The sequence below is a fragment of the Platalea leucorodia genome, assembly GCF_965183815.1.
Source record: "Platalea leucorodia genome assembly, chromosome: 5".
NCBI lineage: Eukaryota > Metazoa > Chordata > Aves > Pelecaniformes > Threskiornithidae > Platalea > Platalea leucorodia.
The window spans coordinates 3393662-3410152 of NC_138827.1; the positions used below are offsets into that span (position 1 = coordinate 3393662).

Sequence of the window (16491 nt, forward strand, 5' to 3'; positions counted from 1 at the left end):
GATGATGGTTTGCATTTGCACTTTTAAATCTGGCTCTGAAGTTTTAAGGGTAGAACTTCTCCCTGTGCCGACAGGAAACTCAAGGTGTACAGAGTAAGGAGCTTGAGCCATATCAAACGAACAACTTTGTAGAAAACTGTATTTAAAAAGTAAATACTAGGAAAAAAGAATTATATTAGGCAATTTTTAATACAGGTAGAACTACTTAAGGTGAATGAGATGCAAAAGTTAAATTAGGCTTCATAATAAGCGTTTAATACAGATGAGAGGGCTCTTTGTGCTGACACCATCACTTCATGCATTTCTTCCGGTCAGTTCAAAGTTAACAAATAAGTAAGCGTTAGTGGAAAAGTTTGATTTGTATCTTATAGCCAGTGGAGGGGGGATAAAAAGTTTACAGTGAATGATATTATGAATCTGAAAACTCCATGAATCTGAATATAAACAAAGCTAATTTTAAGTCAGTTACTCCTTAAGCTGATAAACTCAAATTCCTTTTTAGTCAATAAAAGCTTACACAGAACTAATGAACTTGCTTTTAGTCCATGCACTGTAGAAGGTAAACAAGAGGATAAATGGTTACTTTGGCCATTCTGGGGTGAAGAGGCTGAGGTGGCAGGAAGGAGGATCAAGGAGGAGGAAAATCACTTGTTGTCACTACTGTGACCAAAAAAAAAAGTCAGTTTAGGTTTAAATACATACGGAGTTTTCATAAAGACTGATGTTGTGTACCTAATATCTACACAAAGGCTGAATCTCACCACACATAAAGTCTGGCCACAAAAGGTATTTTGTGTGATAGGGAGCTTTAGAAAAACATTTGGCAGCTTCACGGTCACATTCACATGCCATTTTTTGACATTTGTCTTCTAGAGATTCTGAAAGAAAACACAGTAAGTTTGATGTTAGTCTGAAGTAATTAAAAATACCAAATGGGATACCAAGAATTGCTACCTCACGTTCCATATTTGCCATATAAACGGCTGTTAAATTTCAAGTGCAATAGGAACCGTACTGAGCTTTAGTAAGACTTACGAGTTCTTTCATGTTCTTCAGGCAGAGCTCCATGCTAGGACATCTCAGCAACAGAGGATATACAAGCATGGTTTGGTTTAGTGACAGTTGATCATCAGTGGAACTGTCTTGGCAGGTGAAAATATAATAATTGGATAAAGACTTAAATACTCTTCACCTTCTTTAATAAAGGAACGCTGACAACTGATTCCTCTTTAGAAAGTGGTGTGTGACCCTCCCTGCCCGCGCCTTTGCTCTAGTGAAACTTGAGTTTGGGAAGATGTTTTCCATTTCACATATGTTTTAATCTACTAAAGGATGCAGCATTCAAATTATGGATGTGAAATAAGGGATGGATACAAAGATGTTCCATGTTCAGCGTAAATCGCCCACCTTTTTTATTAAGGCATTCAGTAAGAAGTTAGGTAAAGTGTGTTTAAGGACAATAAAATGCATGTCTGGCCATACTTGTTTTATAATTGTAGTGTTGTAACTGAACAGATTTATTGGCATGAGCGTTTCTTCTTGGCATGAACATCATCTTCTACAGCAATATATTTTGGTTTTATTGTGCCAACCCAGAAATGTGTGCGTTTTCTCTCTGCAACTGTCAGTAAACTGAAAAAAGCTTGATTATATTTTGTCAGAGTATTTAACAATTTGAAAGCTTAGCTGAATCTCTGCTTGCGATTTGTCTAGGAGCAGAACAAGTGTTCAGTTTTGTGAATGAACTCAAATTCTGCTGTGAAATGGAAGTGTTCTTAATGTATATATGTTGATGCTGCAACTAGCTACCCTAAGAACTACTCAATAGCATAAACAACATCATAGGATTAAAAAAAAAACATTAACTGAGAAGAACTATTTCTTCTCTTATTGCTCCAAACTTGATCTTCTCCATGGTACGCCAGGGACTTTGTTTCAGCTTTGTTTCTTGATGACACACCTACTGTCTTGGCCAGTATTTTAAAATATTGTCAGCTTCTGGACTGGAACAGGAGCAGAACCTTTACAGCCAAATACAGGTGGACTGTAACTTGACAGTTTATCACGTAGTTTGAGAGAGAAGACGCTTGGTACTTCAGGAGCAGAGGAGGAAATTAGCAAGTCGAGATTCTGCATGAGGTAGACACTTGGGCAAAGTAAAGGTTGAATGAAAAGGAGGAAAGGAAATATTGTCAAACACTTTCATTTGATTTCGTCAGGCAAATTCTGAATTGAGTTATGAAATGAGAGGTTTTTGTGTCTTCTCTGAATGGCCTACTGTGTTGCTTTTAAACTATGGTAGTCAGAAACTCAGAGTAAAGTTTATATAAAGGTCTGCGTTTTTGTGGTGCAAGTAATAGCCAATTCTCAAGCTGATTTGCATTCTAGGTAGTAGCATAAAACTACATGCAAAGTAACTTCGACCTAGCACCTGATTTAAAAAAAAATAAAACAAAAGGAAAACCTAACAACAAGAAGAAAAAACCCTGCAAATTTTGTGGGCTTGTGAGAAGTTATAGTTTCAAAAAGTCTTTGAAGCGTATCAGAAAATATTTTGCTAAAACTTAGGGAGTTGTGAACAAATAATGTAAAAGAAATGCTGCTTTTTCCTGTTAAATATTTTTTTTTCTTTCTTTGATATCTTTGTCCTTCTCTTTTATACTGTAATATGGCAAGTATATTACAGTCATAGTTCGAAGCAATTGGACAAAATTTATCAGGATGCAGTCAGCCATCTGTTGCAACTGGTTCACTAATGATGTAAATGTTTTCAAATTAACATTTTATGGCTTGTGGACATGTTACTTCCGTAAGTAAACATGCTCATCAAATATTTTATTACCTCAGTGTTTGAAATTGTAAGTTGCAATTGTGAATTCATTCATAAATTGCAGCCATTAGCAGTGGGCTGTGCAACCGATCAATGGTAAGTATGGCAAACACTTGTCCATCATAAACTTATAAGTGGTGTGAAATATTTTCTGCTAAGCATAAAAAGGATCCTTCTTAAACAGCTGTAGTTTTCTTGCCTCCTGTTTGTAGTTGCTCTCCAGCTGGAGACCTGCAGGGAGTACCATAACATGGGTTCTTCAACGTATGGAAATGCCGAGGAAAAAGAGGGGGTTTTTGGTAGTGTTTTCTGAAAGGGTAGTGGAAGCGTGTAGATGAGAATTTTGTTTGCTTATGTGTGTCGGTAGGTGGGGATTAAGAAGAAGAAACTGCATTCAGTTGGTTGGCATAGCTGTGCTTCCTGGAGGCACAGCTTACCCTGGCAAAAAAGTCACACAAGGAAGGATGGTAAAATAAGAGTTTTACAGTTAATCAAGCAAATGTCTTTCTATGAAGGCAATGAGACAATCAGTAGAAGTAAAATAAAAAAAAAAAGGAAAAAAAGAAGAAAAAAACAACAAAAAAACCCCCACCAACCAAAAACTGGAACTGTTCACTCACCACACACAGCAGCGTTGTCTTCACATTCCCAGTGGTAACTTTCTATCTTGGGGTGACAGCCTGCTCGTTCTGCCTTACCATAGCAGCAGTCGTGCTTAAAGCAGCACCTGCGAGAAACAGAAATGGGCTTGCCTTAATTCGTACTGTGGTGATTTATGGTTACATAGTCTGGATGTTTTTATCAGCATGTTTCTACAGGCTGTGAAATAATAAGGCAGTCAGCATACGCGAATGTACAAACAGTTACATGCTCAGGAATCAAAACAAGGTATTGTTTAATAGATCACCTGGAAAAAATTACTACTCTCTCATGTAATCAACGATGAGGAAAATGTCTGATACACATTGATCTAGTTGCACTTCCTCATAGATGAAAATATAAGGAATCTTTAAAGCATTCTCAGTTTTGAACACAATAAACTTTTATGTGGGTATGCCTCCCTCCTAGCCCCTTCCAAGAAAAAGATTAAATGCCAGGATAGTCTGTCAGATAATGAAGGATGCATTTTTCTCACAGTTATTGATGCTGTTGTAACAGTTACTAATAGGGAAGGGACGAAAAGATTTGTTAGGCTGTAGCATACTATCATAAATGTCGTTTCGTAGCAAAGTCCTTAGATGGTGGCAGAAAAGCTGAGAGCAGCTGAAATGTTCAGGAATAAATAGGCATGGGTGCTGTTTAATGCCATAATAGAACTAAATCTGTTTACTCGGTATCATGAGAAAATTTGGAAAATTGCCCAAAATGATGATTTCATAATTGGGACAATGAATTCGTAGACTTTCTATCGCGTTGTGGCACTGAACAGTACAGGTAAGCATTAATAGCATGTTTTAATGCTTAAAAAAAAGAATTACTCTTCTAGTGTAGAGTCATTGCAAGGCCAGAATAGCAAGTGGGGGAGGTAACGAAGACGTGAAATTAGATAGCTTGTGAGTTTTTTCTTTTTTTTTCTTTTTTTTCTTTTTTTTCTTTTTTTTTTGACTCGGTGGAAGAACAGGATCTATCTGTGAGCTCTCTGCATTTACTCATTCAGTTTCCTCCTGGTAGCCTAAAACCATCGTGTTACAGTAGGCACATGATGTTTAGATGGTGTTTAGATTGCCTGAGGAATTTGTGTCTGCAATAGAAAAAGTTAACGCTGTGAGCTCTCACTTGCAATTACTGTTTTTTTTTCCTGTGCTTATTAAATAATTAGTTGGTAATTCCGGATGAATCTCCATTTAAAGATCCTGCAGTATGTAACAGTTGAACAGCACCTGCCTGTGAAGTAGCTCAATACATCCATCTTGTGTAGAAATAAAAAAAAATAAAAAAGATTTCTATTGAGTCTTTGTAGCAAAATAAACCAGGAAATACGGCTTCTTTTGCCATAGTGCAGTCTGTCTTCATGTGTTTACAAAAATTTTTTAGAATTACTTTAGTCCTTTTTTTAAGCATTTTAAATAAAAATAGATGCTTAAGGATTTTACATTTTATCTTACAAAAGCAATATATGATTGTCTCCATTTGAAAGTTTATTTTTATAAGAGGCAGGCAAGCATCTAAATTGCAATAACTATTACTTGACTAATTCCATTACAGACATTCTTACTTCAGATTAAGTATTCCTGTGTTTTCAGGCATAATTCTGAATGTAAATGGCCCACAACGTAGCTCAAAATGTTAAGAAATCAAACTCGGTAAGAACATTTGTTTCTTGATTCTGTTCAAACGCAGCAGAGTTAAGTACACTCACCTCCGGCTTGTTCGTAACATTCTGTAGCTATTAACACCCAGACCACAAATAGGTAACCATGTTTTGTGAAGAAGCAGCTTCTTGCCACTGTGGGACTTTTACAAAGTGACAAAATGGCCTACACCGAAAGACTGGCAAACTGCAGATTTTCCATCATTCCATAAGGTATACAGCTGACCGGAATTAATCAGTCCCTTCTTTCTGTATGTGTTGTAAAGTAGCAACTACAGTCTACAAAATTGTCTTTAAAATAACAGACTACACATACAAAAACTTGAAATATGTAGGCAAAGATTTTAAAAGTTTTAGGTCTAATCACGACTAGAATCTTTATGCAAAAAAAAAAAAAAAAAATCAGATTTGAACTTTCCATATATTCTACCCTAAATGTGAGTATCAGGCGTTTGTTTTCCTTTTAACTTACAATATATCTGTCTTGATACGTCAGAACTTGAGATGTCACAGACAGTGGGAAACATATCATTATAATGATAAACTTGAAAATATAAAACCTTTATTTAACTACTGTAACCAGAAAATCATCTTCCTGTCAGCTAATGTTCAATTATAAATCCCATTGATGGTAGTCAATATGCTGAGATTTAGTAATAAATACAAAGGTCTGGTTTTAGAATTATTTTAGTAACAATTCGTAATTCCTTTTATTCAATTCATTTTTCAACAGGCTGAATTTTGTATGATTTTCTATGTATTATTTTGAATACTAATAAAATGGGATGGCTGGCAGTAGAATCAAAAGATTTTTCAATTGTGATTTTTTTTTTTTTTAATTTTTATAGCTAGCTTGAATGTTTGAGCTTTAAAGATTCTCCAAGAAGACTTTAGTTCTTCAGCTCTTGGCCAAACAGCAAAGAAACACAGTTGTACTGTGAAGCCAGTATTAATGCAGTGAGAATTTGAGGTAAAGGCAAGTAAGACTCCTGCAGATCCACAGTAACACGAGTTTAATGCTTCAGAGTTTCTTAGCGGTCTGAGGTGTGTTTAAACTCGGTTCCCTCACTGATGTTAAATAGGCCTAACTCATATTTTAATCCTTTTACTCTGTCATCTGCATACATTCAGCACTTAATTACGCAGATAAATAGTTACTCTTACCAGTCTACTCTGTCCTTAGGCCATCCTCTTCCTCCCAGACCGCAGTAGCATCCATAACGTAGGTAGGCAAAAGGAGATCGTCCTGTAGTACATCTAATGGCTCCGGCTAATTCAAGAATTCCTCTTCGATTTCTAAAATGGGCTTCCCCAAAAGTGCCTTTAAAAACTGTGGAAGAAAAAGTCTTTGTTTTTTTATTGAATCAAACATGCAGATATAAAAGAGTTTTTATTTTTTTTAAACGTTGATAATGAATGTCAGTACTTGCAAATAGTACAGTTTTCTTTTTGCCACTTGAGGGCCCCAGTGCTTGACCCAGTCCCTTTTTACCCCAATCTATAGATACAATCCTGAACAACATTCTGCGTAGCCGCAGTGGTTTCCTCCCGTCGAGGCAGGATACAATGGCAGACTTCAGTCATTTCCAGCCTTAAAACCAGCAAGGGCTAGCACGTGTTCTGCGGTCTAGGGCCACGAATCTGCTAAGATTAGATGCCCTAAGCATTGCAGTATTTTCTCCTTATCATAACATGCAATTTTGCCCATGTTGTTATTCTGTAGAATATAATGCTTTACATATGAACAACATACGCTCTATGATGGGGTTCTGCATTTCCTCACGTTTAGACAAAGCCAAATAACTGGCGGGGGCGAGGGGTGTAGAGCAGGGAAACGGGAGGGTGCTTGGAGTCATTTCCAGGGAGATCAGAAGAAGGGTTGCTTATTTTCTTTTTCTGTTACATTTTGCTTGGGTTTTGTTGTTGTTGTTTAATGGATTCTCACCATTATTCCTCCAGAACAAGACCGTATTTAGGAACTTTATTTTAACTATCCCGTGTCAGTACTTAAGCAGTAGGTCCAGGGCAGCAGATAGATAACCTTGAGACACCAGATGCTTTTTTATTAGGGCTTCATGTCATCCTCCAGGTTGAGCTAATGCACCGAAGACCCTGAATGGCAAGAGGCAGCATTTGCTTGCAGTGCAGGCTCCACACTATTTGCAGCAATTTTTAAGAAGTCGGATGAGTACAAAACAAATTAGTGGAAGGCTGCTGATTAGAGTTGTCTTACTAATTAAACTAATGATTTCTTTTGGTATGAGAACAGTTTATAAACCTTAACTCCCAGTACTGGATACAGATTGGGAAAGACATTAAGCTTTAGTAACTGATAATATCTGTGAGACAGCAGAAAAAATATTTAGACTTTGTCACTGAAAGCTTTGATATTTATTTTCCTACAGAATAACTATATGATTATGCAGTTTGTATATAATCTGTGTAATCATATAATCTATTATAATAGACTAACTGATAGACTAATCTATTATAATAGATTATATGATTAACTATAATCAGTTAATAGAAGATCTGCCAGAAAAACATCGTTCCCAGCACAGCTGAGTAACCTGAAATGCACAAGATGCTGGTGACCTCCAGCACTCTTATTTCATGAAACAGAGGGATTTAAACACCTCATGAAATCACCTCACTAAGAAATACAATTGCTTTGTATGTGAGAATGATAAAAAAAGCTTTAGAAAGAATGCTTGTAGCTAATCCTTACTCACAAAAATAGCTAGGCTTCCTCAGGCAATATTTAGCACTTTTCTGACTGGCGACTACTCCCAGATCTCGTTCCCTCCTGCTCTGTGGGCACGCGATCGAGGGAGAGGAGAGGATGTTGAAACGAGAGTGCTTAAACTTGCATATGCATCTTTGGCCGCTGATGAAAAGCAGTTGTATCTTGAGGAGTTTTAAAAAAAAGCTTCCTCAGCTATGTAGTCGCTTTCAGTTTCATTTAAAAACTCTTTAATTGGCACTAAAACTTCCTTGCTAAGACAGTGAATAGTATCTATTGTGTCACGGCTCCCATTCCAGGATATTGTCTGCTGTTTAGTTATACAGGTTTTCTGGTAAAAAGATCCTCTCCCGCTTTCCCAAAGGGCCCGTAAGGTGTACCGGGTGGACTCTTTGGAACCTGTCGTTCTAGGTGTCAAAATAACCGACACATGATCATCTCCCGTTCCGCTGCAGCTCTGAAGAGATGTTTCAGCTCTGGGTAGCAGAAGCATCCGTTTGTGTATAACCAGATTCTTATCTTTATGAAGTGTTCAAACTGTCATCTTCGCTGTCAGTACAGGTTCAGTAAATTCCCAGCTGAAAAAAAACCTGCAGTAAGGCTGCAGCATTACAAATGATAACTGCTTATATTCTTAAATGTTTAGTAAGATTTGGCTAGACTCTTGTAGCTAGCCAGTAATGTCTGAAGGAACCATGTTAGCGGTTGATGGCAAAGCTGGGTTTGCTCTGCATGGCGTTAGTGATTCTGAAGAAATTCCTGAAGGGTTTTTACGTTGTGTCTCAGGTCCTGGCAACTGGGGAAGGATGGTGTAGGAGAGCTACGAGACAGGCAGAGGAAACTCAGAATATCCAAGTCATATTCCTGGCTGCATCAGCGAATTGTTTGCTAACTTTGGACAAACCCCAGTCCCTTGATTTACATCCATGTAAAGTAGAAGTTATGAACCATCTGCTCCTGGAGGAGCTCAGGTATAAATCTTGAAAATGTGCCATGTAAGTTAAAGAAAAGGACATGAACTTTTTATCCTTGCAATTTGTTTGTGTTACAGCATCTGGACACCCAGGTATAAACCAAGGCTGTACTGTACTGTAGATACTCTGAACATGACCGAAGGAAGAGCCTCTGTCCCAACAGCTTTGTAACCCAAGTTTAATAAAAGCGACGAAAGACCATCCTCAAACGCACAGAACTATGGAACCAATAAGAGTATCAGTATGACGATGGTAGCGTTAGTCTATTAGCAACACAATAAAATTTCCGAAGTATTTCATCAGAACTTCTGTGGAATACAGTCAGAGTGTGATGAGACATTCTGCCTATTCCCAAATGTTTCATGATTAAGGTATGTTTTTAAGATCTTTGTGGTTTTGTTTGTTTTTATGAAGACTTTGCTTTTAAGGACAAGAGTATTCCTGTAGGTTTGATGATGCATTCCTGAAAGAGTAGTGTCGTCCCTCTACGTCTAGTCTGGTTTTTGGTTTTGTCATGCAGATTGTGTGCAGCTCTATCAAACACAATATTGTGGCTGGGGAAAAAGGGAGGGAACCAAATTGCATTTATTTTCATTTCATTGCTTTACAATGTGTATGAAAAAATCAAACCCATGTTGTTTTGATATCTAGAGGTCACAAGAAATAGGTACAACTAAGAATATGAAATAATTTACAGTTAGACAATTTGAGTCTAGTCGTCTTGTGGCTTTTAATATTCTTGTAATATTTAGTTCCAGTGTTTATTGCATAATAGGAATTGGAACTTTAATAAAGTTTCAACTGTTCTCATTCTTGAAAGAAAACTTTAAAGATGTATTTGGGGGAGGAAAAAAACCTTACAAGAGGTTAGTCCATCAGCAAACTCAGATTTAACTGGATGTGATGTAGCTGCTTTAAAGGTTGAAGGGAAACCAAAACGACGCCAATCCTAACGCTACCGTAGGCACCACAAAATAGCAAGCGGGGAAAGAGAAAACCCCAAACAAATCTATGCAGTTGTCTTTGTGATTGTAATGAATAAGTTGGAGAGCTCAAAAGCCATGAGGTGACTTTCTGAAGACTGAAATGAAGTAAACACTAAAGACAACCTGAGAGAAGGTAACAGTAAGTACTTGCATTATATTTGTCTTGTGCTTGATTTTAAAACTGTAATTCCTGTTGCCCAAACTGGAGCCCTGCCATGTTTGGAGAGTTTGAACTTCATCCTACTGTCTTGGTTTGTTGCCTGTATAAGCTCTTGGGAGTTCAGATTGCGCTAAATGCTGTACGTTATTATGTCTTTGCAAGGTGTTTTCCACTATACCTTCCTACTCTCCTTTTTTCCTAGTTTTCTGAATAGCTTACAATAATATTTAAAAATCCAGTCCCTTAAATTTCCATATGGATAGGGGGGAAAAAAAACACTGTAGAAACACAAGATTTTTTTGTGAAAGGTCGTATTTCCCATAATATTTTACTCTTTGCAATGGGCACAGTGCAAGCATAATAATTATTTTTGCAGATATATAATTATATTTTTCTTGAGATGCACAGCTTTGCATAATTATGATAACATTAATCATTAGCATCTAATACAGACTGTGATGTTTTGTGGGTTTTAAAAGAAATTTTAAGCCATTCTTTCAAAGACCGAGGCTACAGAAATATTTTTTGATGTTAAATATGTGTAAGGTTTCCTATAGTGATATTCCCTTGGCACAGTCACAGTGCTCCAGTAGTTCAGAACTTGAAACTTGGGAATTAGCAAGACTTTCTGATGCATCTCCAAGATCTTGCCAGAAGTGGAAACCTTTGAACTGTATGCATTATAGAAACTTTTTTCTCCCCACTTCCATTTTTCTCCTCTTGTTTCATAAGCTATCAGGAATGGCCTTTTTTGCCTCATCTTGTTGCCCAGACTACTGGTGTGCTACTTCCACAAACTGTGGTCACACGTAAATTTTTTTGAAAGGATAAATTTGCCTCTTTTCGGTACTGTGGCCCAAGCATTGCAAACCAGGTAAACTGCATTTCCCTTCCTCCTCACAGCCTACGGAACGGGTGACTGTGATGCCTGACTCAGAGCTAAAAGGACCGAAGCCAGCTCTCGGTAATGGTCGCTCTAGGCCGGCAGCAGCAGCGAAACAGCCACTCATTGCTTTCCTTCATGTTCTTGCCGCGGTTTGTGCCATGCAAAGGATGAAGTCTGGAGGAGGATCAAAATGCCGAAGGAATAACAGGGCCATGCTGAGGTCAGAAGTAGAATTGGGGCAGTGAGCTTGGTGGGACCTTAATTTGGCCCCATTATGCAAGCACCTTACCTTACGGTCTTTAATCCCGCAATTGCCTTTTTGCCCACCCCCAGACCCTGCTGCATTCTGTGCACAGAATCTGTTATCGGAGTGAATTGAGGCTCTTCTCCTTAGGATCCTTCTATTTGCAAGATTTGGTTTGGTGAATTTGCAAGCTGTGTAGGAATGTATTAAAAAAGTGCAAGAAGACAAAAGAGAATCTCTTAATTAAGGCAGCTGAATGCTATTCTGGAAAATTGGATTTTATCCTTACAGCTGCCGCAAAGGTTCAGCATGAGGTTAGTTTAATCACTTTAAACAATGCCTATCGATGTTTACTAACAGTATGCTCCCAGCCTGCTGAGCAGCCCGGGGTTGGAGTACCAAACTACTCCAATACTCAGGTACTCTCAAATCAGGTTCTAGTATGTCACCACAGGAACCTAAAATTAGTGGATGCTTTTTTGGTGTCAGCCCACTTACCTATCTGAAAGAGAGGGATGATGATATATTTTCACAGAAGTGTGAAAGAAAGAAGTACATTCAGATACTATACTGATGAATACCTCAGAAAACCTATGAGGAAATGGACTGTAAATTATTGCAACTGGTCTTTAATACTGTTTATTAAATAGGACATAGGAGACAAAAAAATAATTAAATACTTGCAAAGTGAGTAGTCGGCTATGCTCAGGTATGAGGCAGGGGTCCTTTAATTACATTCTCACATCATAACTTATTCACAAGGACTGACTCATGCTTTCAGAATAACCCAGTTAGGGGTTTGTAGGCAATCTCCGTTCGGCAGCTCCTCGCTTTTGAACGGCTCTGTCACTTCACTGCTCTGAGCTAGCGCTAATACCCCCAGGAAGAAGGTGGGTAAATGCCTTTGTAGACGGGTTATTATTACACTTGCAATCTGCAGGCTGATGTTACGTACGGAGCTTTTTCACACACTTGCACGTTACTGGTGAGCTTTAAAGCGTACAGCCTCCGGCGGGCAGCCGGCACCTCGCTATGTTCTCCTATTAACCCAAGTTACGCCCAAGCCTTTCAAAGCCCTTCTTTTCCAAGTGTGCAGGTATTCTCTTGCCGCCGTCACTTCTGCCAGCGCTTCTTCCTCTCCCTCCTCCTCCTCCTCCTCCTCCTCTCCCCCATCCCTCGGGTGCGGAGCGCCCGGGGCAGGGCGGGCGCTGCCAGCGCAGGCGGCCGGACGGGGGCTCGTCCCTGCCGGGAGGGCTCGGCTCCCCGGTGCCCCTGCCCCAGGCTGAGCCCCGGCACCGGCTCTACTCACCGGCCAGCAGCAGCAGCAGCAGCAGGGGGGCCCGCAGGGGCAGCGGCGGGCGGCGGGGTCCCATGGGCGGCGCGGCGGAGCGGGGATGCGGGGTCCCGGGGCAGGCGGGGATGCGGGGTCCCGGCGGGGATGCGGGGTCCCGGGGCAGGCGGGGATGCGGCTCCCGGCGGGGATGCGGGGTCCGGCGGGGATGCGGGGTCCCGGGGCAGGCGGGGATGCGGCTCCCGGCGGGGATGCGGGGTCCCGGGGCAGGCGGGGATGCGGCTCCCGGCGGGGATGCGGGGTCCCGGGGCAGGCGGGGATGCGGCTCCCGGCGGGGATGCGGGGTCCCGGGGCAGGCGGGGATGCGGCTCCCGGCGGGGATGATGAGCGCCCTGCTCCGGCAGCCGAGTGTGTAGGTGTGAGCCAGGGCAGCTGCGTGCCGGCTATAAAAGGCTGCTTTCTGCCCCGAGCCAGGTCCCCCGGAGCCGAAGACCACGCTCCGCTGTCCATCTGGCCAGAAGGGAGGAGCTGCCGCTGGAAGAGCTGGGACCGGTCACTCGGCCGCCGAGCGCCCCGCAGGCACCGAGGGAGCCCTGCAGTCAGGTCGTCTGCTGGCCTCTGGGGAGGGGGCCTCCGCTCCGCTCCCCCAGGACCCTCCTGCTCCGGTAGCTATAATTTCTCTTTGAATCACAGCGTTTCCTAGCTAATTTAATCTAGATCTGAAGAGTTACGATGGCAGCGAAGGGTGTTGTAAGTTACTCTAGTGGTTAACTATAACCAGTGCTGAATACGTGCACCGTACCTGTACTCTGAATTTGCCAACTTTGTCTCCCGATTGCTACTTTTCTTGGAGGACTAAAGAGCAACCAACTCCTAAACTGGTTATGGACATTTGTAGCTTGATCAAAATAACTTGTTAACCTTCCCCCAACCAAAACAGAGGCTTACACTGAGTATTTTTTTGTACCTTGTATAATCTTTGCATATTTTTTCCATTCCCTTTCCAACTCTTGTATTATTTTGTAAAACCTACAACTAGATACCATATAGCAAGCACAATTTCATTGCCCCTCTCAACACACAGAAAATACCACTTGCTTTTATGTGATTTTTTTTTTTTTCCTTGCTTGTACGCTCAAAGTATTTAATCAGACCTTTTATTATTGCACTGAGACCAGGGCGTTTCCTGTCAGTTGTTCAAGCAATCAGGACCCCTGAAATTTTGGATATTGATTTTTTACTGTGTGTTTTGTTTTGTTTTCTTTTGGGGGGGGGGGCATTATTATATTCTGGGATATGACCCCCACTGGATCCCAGTGAGGCCCACACTACCAGGATAAGGAAGGAGAGAGAAAAACAAAGTTTTTTTACAGAACTTAGAAATAACTTGTTCTTGGTCATGTCATCTTACTATTGGAGAGCAGCTGGTAGGTTTTTTTGTAGTGAATGGTATTTTCACCGAAGAAATAAAATTTTTTTTCATATGCATACTGAAGGATAATTCTACTTTTGCATTAAAATGCTCTGATTTCTGCATTATATCATTCTTCTTCAGTCAGAAGAGAAGCAGAAAATCGTATGTGGTCTGATTCCAAAAGACAAAAAGCATGCACAGACAGATCAGATTTGTTTTTCTCACGCTCTCATTAATCCACGCTCTATGAAATGTTTGTGTTGGCACTGACATTAGGGTAGTGTGGGATACGTGTGGAAGCACATCAGTTTAAGGTAGGATATTGATAGGCCTTCGTGCACCTGATGCGCCTTCGTGCAACTGCACGCAGAAGAGCAGAAACGGTACGTTAGCCCAGTCAGACCTGTGCACGGTGTTTGAACAAGCAGAAGGGGTCACGGTGTGAAGTTGACAAACCAGAAGAAAGCAGGGTTTCCAGCTCGAGAGCTTGTAGTCTGCAAGGGGACGAAAGTTCCTGGAGACCTGCTGTGTGCCCGTGACGTCCTGCTGATCGATACCAAGCAGCTTCTGACACAGCCTGCTGCGATACGCTGCCAGCCGGGCTTTCTGTCCCCAGCTTTTGGGTGTTACGAACATAGTGGAACACGGCTACCGCTGTGCTTCCCAACGGAGACGGACTAGAATACTAGCGAAATAGGATCGGTGGCAACCAGGCAACCATAAGTGTTGTCGATGACCCTGAGAAGTCTTGGTAATGTACAAGTCATAATAGAAAACCCATCTATTTGGGATAGATTTTTTGATTTTTTTTTTTTAAGATTCGGTTGCTACTGTCATCAACTGGGTCAAAGCAATTTTCCTGTTACTCATGGAGTCATACTGCTAATTACTGTTACTCTATTTTCATACTGTCACTTATACTGCATTTGTTTACCGACTCTTCCGGTCAATAAGTCACACCTATTAGAACGTTTTAATAGTGTTCAACAGCAGTTTAGCAAAACTTCCAGTTGAACAGTATCCCATCCAGCATACCATTGGATATGACAATGAAAACACTATCCAGGGGAGCAACATGAATTACATTTCATGTTTGTTCTTCAGGAGACTGACTGATGCAATGTCTTACTGCACTTGATGTTGGATTAGTGCAGTCGATCCGTTTTGCTCCAAAGGAAGGACAGTAATCCTAAAACCATTGAAAAATCAAGTGAGACTGAAATGTTCAGACTACAGCTGCTTCTATTAGAAAGTAGACAAAAGTGACAAAAACTATATGAAGGGATGAAGTAAGAAATGCAAGTCAGGAGTTCTATTTCCTACAAGTTGTAGTAAAAGTTCAAAGGAGAACATCTAGTGAAATCAGGGCAGGGGGCAGAGAAATCTGATAGAAGGAAATACTTCTATTGAGGGGGAGTTAGGTTGTCCAGTTAATCAGTTAATTGCCACAGCATATGGCTAAGAAAATATACTAGTAACAGATTGGAAGTTAATATCGATTACAATGATACAGTCTTTTTTTTTTTTTTTTTAACAAGATTTAAAACTCCCTTTAAATTTCTAAATGAAAACTTATGTGGCAGTGTAAACCTGTCGTATTTGCTTTTTGTAGTGTTCCTTTTCTTTTGTCTGAAGCATTTGGTAACTGGTAGAGTTGTATGTGACAAATGGCATTTTCCTTCTTACTGATGAATTGTTTGTCAACTGGAGCTGCGCAGGGGTGGGGAGAAGCATTTGCTTTTCAAATACACTTTCTCAAACAAGGTTGCATGTGCTCAATGGTTGTTTTAATTAAGTTGTTTTTAAATCTGAGGAATAGATTAATATAATTTGAGACACACAGTTGTACTGAGGAACATTCTCACAGCACAACAATATTATGGGCAAACTTGTTAAGTTAGTTGTAAAAGCCTGGTTTCTCAGTGTCCGTGATTCTGTACATGCAGGAAGATGACAGAGTATATTAATCCAAAATTTTAAAATGTTGATGGAAAGTGCTAGAATGGTCTAAAATATGGTTAACATAAGTGCAAGTTATCCACTGCCCTGGGAGCAGGTGAAGGTAGTGATTTTGAGAGCAGTGTATATTTACGCTGACTAAACAGCTGCAAAGCTGTATTTTTCCAGTAATGGAAGAAATTGGTTCCATTGATGCTTTTTATTTAGTAGGAGCAGTTATTTTGACTGAGAAATGAAAAAGCACTGACCACCTGCCTTGGTCAAATTCATATATACTCCTCATTTAGCTGTTAGGAAGATCTGTAGTAATGATGATGAGTACAGAAGTACTAGGGTCTGTAGGTATCTAAGCGAAGTCCTACAAAATTAGGATCCTTCTGCATTAAGCATGTGACAATTAAGCTATATGATCTATTTGCTGCCCCGCTGAATTAATGAACTAATAAAGAATGATGGCTGTAGCAGAGCTGGGAAACTGCACCTTGGTTTTCTGCATCCCAGCCTAAGTCCCAAGTTGGCTTCTTCTGCGGCATTGAATCCTGGAGGAAAATAAGGAAAGAAAACACGTGCCTCATTGTGAAGGTATCAGAATAATTTGAACTGAAGAGCTGCTTCCCAGCAGTAAGTCAACTGTATTTACTTGATTGCTCTGCTTGGCAAATGTCCCTAAGGTACCCCACACTTTCTTAAACA

At 40.3% G+C, this 16491-nt stretch overlaps 2 protein-coding genes across 5 annotated transcripts in view; one reads left to right on the top strand and one right to left on the bottom strand.

Annotated features, from left to right (window-relative positions):
• BFAR (bifunctional apoptosis regulator) overlaps nt 1–16491 on the top strand; it is a 38202-nt gene that overhangs the window by 12033 nt on the left and 9678 nt on the right. The window contains exons 8-11 of one of the 4 annotated variants that reach the window (XR_014228234.1): nt 8671–8855; nt 8936–9229; nt 10908–11110; nt 12896–13090. The gene's annotated coding sequence lies outside the window, so the exon portion shown is untranslated. Of the gene's footprint in view, nt 1–1056; nt 1173–8670; nt 8856–8935; nt 9230–9767; nt 9787–10907; nt 11111–12895; nt 13091–16491 lie in introns of those variants that run through there. The other 3 variants (XR_014228235.1, XR_014228236.1, XR_014228237.1) reach the window with 3 other exon arrangements.
• PLA2G10 (phospholipase A2 group X) lies at nt 733–12507 on the bottom strand (the record flags this gene model as incomplete). The annotated part of the gene is made up of 4 exons (XM_082312395.1): nt 733–878; nt 3451–3557; nt 6306–6471; nt 12444–12507. The coding sequence occupies 4 exons, from the start codon at nt 12505–12507 to the stop codon at nt 733–735; spliced, it is 483 nt and encodes a 160-aa protein (XP_082168521.1).